This window comes from Condylura cristata, unplaced genomic scaffold (assembly GCF_000260355.1).
Source record: "Condylura cristata isolate star-nosed mole 26May11 unplaced genomic scaffold, ConCri1.0 scaffold00008, whole genome shotgun sequence".
NCBI classification, from domain to species: domain Eukaryota; kingdom Metazoa; phylum Chordata; class Mammalia; order Eulipotyphla; family Talpidae; genus Condylura; species Condylura cristata.
The window spans coordinates 13,104,323-13,109,944 of NW_004567109.1; the positions used below are offsets into that span (position 1 = coordinate 13,104,323).

The following is a 5,622-nucleotide window of genomic DNA, read 5'->3' on the forward strand; positions in this document are numbered from 1 at the left end:
AATTAGACGATGCATATGAATCACCTACTTTTATTCAGTTAGGTATCCTCCTCCCCTACCATGAACTTGGAAGTAAAATTGCCCTCTGAGTTTCAAGCCAGTAAAATCCACGCATCACAGAGGAGAAGAGCCAGGTGGGGGAGTGAATGAGCCGAGAGATGGTTTTGTAAACGACTGAAGGGTTTTGTGAACAGTAACGGTGGAAACCGCAATCAAGGTGACCCGCCTGTAATCTCAGGGAGGCAGGGCATGGATGTGACTGCAACTGAGAAAACAGAGGCCTAATCAATTGCATTGTGCTCTATCTGAAGGGAACAGAAGGATGCACAGAAAAAGGGGTCCAAGGGATGGTTCTCCCAGAGGGAAGGACAGGGAACCAGAGAATACAGGGGCTCCAGGCACCAGTGGAGCTGGTCTCTGCTGAGAAGCAGTGAGGGCCTGGTGAGCCACACTGCTGGGCCTTTGCTTCAACAAAGCATCCAGGGAGCAGGCTGAGCCCCATGGAGCAGACAAGAAAATTGTGAGAGCACTGATTTTGGAGCCAGAGGACCTGGTTCAAGCCCCAGCTCTGACACTTCTGCTAATGATACTGAAGTCCTGTTTCCGTCACTATGCCTCAACTTCCTAATTAATAAGATGAAAATTCAATAGCTTTGTCCTCAGAGGATTCTGCAAAGGTGAAATGGGAACACGTGCTTAGCAGGAGGCTGGGTAAATAACTACAAGTGGTAGTGACAAAGACAGCTAAGGTGTATTATGCATTTTGTTGCCATTTCACAGATGAGGAAATTGGGAGGTTAATGATTTGCACAGAATCACACTGCTACTGTATAGTGGAGGCAAGACTCACACTGGCATTAGTGCTCCAGGACTGTGCCCTGGCAGGTGGAAACCTGGGCCTGTGGCCTACACAGCGGGCTCTTGTGAGTTTGGTTGGCCCAGGACAAGAGCCCTAGGGCAGCTGTGACCACTGGAAGCTTGAGTGTGCAGAGCTATGGCTCTCACCCCTGGGACCAGCTCTCCCAGCTCTCCCTGCAGTCACTTGGCCTCTTTCCATCTTTTTTTTTTTTTTTTTTAAAGATTTATTTATTTGTTCATACAGAACTGGGGTATAGGCCAGAGGTGCAGGGGTGATGAGTGCAGAGACAGAGTGGGGAGCAGAACAGGCAGATTAACTAAGTACATTGCTGAGGGGAGCAATGAGCGGGTCAGGAGAGGTCTGTCATGCCATGTGGGTCAGCTCCCTGGCTGGGGATCGATCGATCTCTTGTTCCCCAGCCCCAGGACAGGGCTGAGCACAGGAAACCCTCAAACTGCACTGCTCACCCTGCTCCCTTTCGCTTAGGTACATTCTACTTGGGGAGGGACGTGTCCAGGGACTCTTTCTACCGGAATCTAGAAAAGAAGGATCTTCCTCACATTCACTCAGGGTAAAAACCATCTCCTCCCAAAGCCCAGAGGCAGTGAGGTCTGGTAGAAAGGTAGTGGGCCTTGATGTGAGACCTGAGTTCTAATCCCAGCTCTATTACTTACGTAAGCACTTGTGACCTTGGCATGTGTTATTCCTGATATAACCCCTTAGCCTCAGTTTCTTCATCTGTAAATGGGGTTAATCATAGCGCCAGACTCAATATTAGATTAAATGAAAAAATGGATATAAACAGATCTGGCATTTAGCAGACAATAAATGGGTTGTTATCATTACTATTACCTCTCCTCAGCCTGTCTGTGAACTCCTCCAAGTTTGGCATGGGTCTTGTTCATGTTTGTGTCCCTGGTGTCCTGCCTGGCAAAAGGCCCTTCACAGAGTTAATGCTTAGCAATACCAATTGCAGCTGATTCCCAGCTCCTAGCCTCTTACCCTCACCCACTTCCTTAGTAAATCAGAGGTCAAGTTTCCTGATAAGAGAGGTGGGAATCCTCACTCTGTTCATCTGCTTGCCATACAGAAACATATCAGCTGCCAGATTTTCTGAAAAGGGAAAAGAGGGTGAGGGAGGAGACGAGTCTTCATTGCACAGGTGCCTGGCACCCTGGCCCCTGTCCACTCTGTGCCAGCACAAGCCCCTGTTGAGGGCCCTCCCTGGTGGCGCAGCACTGCAAGCTGGGTGCAGCCACTTCAGTGCGAGTTCGATCCCCGCCCTGGAGCTGACCCACATGGAAGCAGACCTCTCCTGACCCGCCCGCTGCGCCCCTCAGCAGTGTATTTCATCGATCTGCCTGTTCTGCTCCCCACTCATCTCTAGTGAATCCTCTCACTGCCCCTGCCCCTCTGGCCTGTGCCCCAGTTCTGTATGAGTAAATAAATAAAATCTAAAAAAAAAAAAAAAAGAAGCAGCCCCTGTTGTGACCAAGAAAACTGCCTCCAAGTCTCCTCAAAAGCCATCCAGGGTCAGTCAGAACTGCCCCAAGTGAGATCCACTGAGCCAGACTAAAGCTCAGAACCCTCCACCCTATGGAACTCTTTGGGGGAGCAGCAGAGGGTCCCCTGAGCAGTCTTCGCCCATGGGAGGGGCCTACGGTGTGCTGCGGTCCCTAGGATGAACGGTTAAGCTGCTGCTATCAAGTAAAGAATGAGCAAACCCACTGCACCCAGACTGGAAACCACATTCATTGTAAAGGGGACATTCTGATCTCCAGTCACTCATCTTCTGTATCTGCCTCTCAGCGCGCCCTAAATTCACATGGGGAAAAACACTGAGACTTTTTGGGCGCCCTGAAACATACCTGGGGTGATTTCATGAAGGATTTTCTAATGTTATTTTAACACTTACTTATATTCTCATTAAAGAAAACTATGTTCACGGTCTAGTTCCCCTTTCTTAACATGCTAGAATTTTTATTCAGTGCATAAAATAAAGAAATAATTGAGATTGAAAAAACCCACACTTGGGGTACCCTGTGCTTAGGAGGCATTAGGGTACTGTTTTACCTTCCCTTTCTGCTCTAACAGAGCAGTCTTCCTCCACCCATCACCAACTCCCATAAAGGAAGGGATTTTCAAAGCTTCGATATTGTTATTTTTCTTATTTACAAATCCAGTAAACACACATGATTCAGAGGTGGTAACCCCTGAGCAACAGTCTCCCACAGTCTCGGGCTTAGACCCCAGTCCTGCACCATGGCTTCCACCCAGCAAGAAACGGGCCCATCAATGATTTCTTTGTCTTTGAAACTTACAGACACAAGAGGATTGAATAGGAGGTAAATCTGGGGGTCTGGCTCAGGGTAGATAATGGGGTAGGAAGGAATGGACATAGGGTTTTATAAATAACTCGAAAAGTCTTGGGGGGGGAGGAGCAGGGAGGCTAGAGGCTTGTAGGAGGCTAAGTGAGAAGGGGAGAGAGAGTGCTTGGGGCCAGAGTGAATAAGTAATGATCTCTGGGCCTCTGTTTGCTCCATCTTTAAGATGAGTGCTTTGCCCTAGATGGAGTCAGAGCAACCTGCTTGCCGAGACACGCAGAGCTCTGTAGGCTTCTAAGCCTGGGGGGCTTTGGGTGGGGCCAGAGCCCCAAGGATTGAGGGGGCTTGTGGGCACATCCCCCAGCGTGGGGGGTTGGTATCCAAGTCAGCTATGTCTGATCTCCAGGCTGGTACTGGGGTTCTGTGGAGGTGAAGAAGTCCTCCAGGAAGGACTGCAGGTACTCGAAGGTCGGCCTCTCCTCTGGGTCCAGACGCCAGGCCTGCTCCATGACTTCATATAGCGACGCGGGGCAGGTCGGCAGGCACGGCATGTGGTAGCCATGTTCCACCTGCTCCAACACCTCCCGGTTATTCATGCCTGCAAGCGGGGCTCTGTCAGACACCTGCTCGGCCTCTTTCCCAGGGACAGCCTGGAGGCCTTTCCCCGGGGCCGCCCTCCCACCTCGCCACACCCCAGCAAACCTGGGTAGGGAACTCGGCCCTTGCTGATGAGTTCAGTGAGCAGGATCCCAAAAGACCACACATCTGACTTGATGGTGAATCTGCCAAAGAGGGCAGCTTCTGGGGCTGTCCACTTGATGGGGAACTTGGCTCCTGGGAGAGGAAGGGAGAAGGGAGACAGCTGCTTTAGTGAGGGGGGGTCCCAGGAGGAGCTGGGTTAAGAGAATAGGGCCTTTAGGATTGAGAACACTGGAAATAACAGAAAGCACCTGCTATCTAGCCGGCACTGATTATATGTCTAGGGTAGCCGTGGGCAATTCACAAACACTGCAATAATTCTCACTATAATAACAGCTAACACTTATGTGGCCTTTTACTCCTCGCCAGGCACTGTTTTAAGAGATTTACATGGGTCAACACATTTAGCCTCCACAAAAGATACGAGAATTATTCCCATTGTACAGATGCGGAAAAGGAGGCACTGAGTAGTAATAACTTGTCCACCTCACACAGCTTATAAGTGACTAGGATTCCTATCCAGCCTCCATTCTGGCCACAGAGTTCACATTATTATAGCCCATTATTTTTTTTTTTATTTTTTTTTTAAGATGTATTTATTTATTCATACAGAACTGGGGTACAGGCCAGAGATGCGGAGGGTGAGAGGATTCACCAGAGACAGAGTGGGGAGCAGATCAGGCAGATCGATGAAGTACACTGCTGAGAGGAGCAGCGGGCGGGTCAGGAGAGGTCTGCCACGCCATGTGGTCACCTCCGGGGCAGGCGGGGATCGAACGCATGCAGAAGCGGCTTTAGCTTCTCAGTGCTGTGCTTTAACCCGCTGCGCCACCAGGGAGGGCCAATATAGCCCATTATTTTAACTTGGAGAATTATAGTGGTACCTGGCACAGGGTAGGTGCTTAATACCTGTTGACTTACTGTAGTCTGAATAGTTTCATTTTACAGAAGAAAAAGGACAGTTGATAGACTGGCCCAAAGCCCCACGGCTGGTAATGGGATGAGCTGAACCCTGACCCCAGACCCCAGAGTTGCCTCGTACTGGATGTTCCTGCTGGTCTGGGGCAGGGAAGAGCACCTGACAATGAGGGCCCCAAGGCAACTTCTTAGTGCGTGGGGGAGCTCTCGGGCAGGGGCCTGAGGCAGGGTACCTTGCTGGGGGTTGTACTCATTATCCTCGATGAGCCGGGCCAGCCCGAAGTCCGCGATCTTGCACACCAGGCGCTCCCCCACCAGGATGTTGGCTGCTCTCAGGTCACGGTGGATGTAGTTCATGCGCTCCATGTAGGCCATGCCAGCGGCAACCTGGGGCCGAGGCATGGAGAGACGGGAGAACAGGGCTTGTGAAATGAATGCTTCCAACAATCTGCTTTCCAGATGAGGAGACTAAGGCTGGCGAGAGGCAGCGCCCCCTCCAGGTCCCCCAGCTGAGCTGGTGGGTGGGGCTGCTCTTCCAGGGTTGGCAGGGTGTTTGCCGGCAAATGCCAACAGGAGGGGTCTGAGAGAGAAGTCTGCTCTCCCAGTTTACCTGGGCTGCCATGTCCACCAAGTGGGGCAAACTCAAACTCTGGCCCTCCTGGCCCTTGAGGAAGTCCAGCAAGCTTCCTGGGGAGAGCAACCAAGAAAATCAGACTGGGCCCCATGCCTGCCTCCTCACAGGCCCAGGACCCACCCACCAGCTGACCGACACCTCGCTCTCCCTAGGTGGGTCCCCAGACCCAGGCCCCGCCTGGTCTAACT

The 5,622-nt window shown here is 51.4% G+C and overlaps 1 protein-coding gene across 2 annotated transcripts in view; it reads right to left on the reverse strand.

Annotated features, from left to right (window-relative positions):
* Positions 1-2,820: 2,820 nt before the first annotated feature.
* The window catches only part of FGR (FGR proto-oncogene, Src family tyrosine kinase), a 17,582-nt gene continuing 14,780 nt past the window's right edge, over positions 2,821-5,622 (reverse strand). For both annotated transcript variants that reach the window (XM_012721995.1, XM_012721994.1), the window contains exons 10-13: positions 5,411-5,487; positions 5,034-5,187; positions 3,886-4,017; positions 2,821-3,781 (exon numbers count right to left, since the gene is read on the reverse strand). In XM_012721995.1, coding sequence (XP_012577449.1) covers positions 3,573-3,781; positions 3,886-4,017; positions 5,034-5,187; positions 5,411-5,487 — 572 coding nt within the window. In that variant the 3' untranslated portion in view covers positions 2,821-3,572. The remainder of the gene's footprint in view (positions 3,782-3,885; positions 4,018-5,033; positions 5,188-5,410; positions 5,488-5,622) is intronic.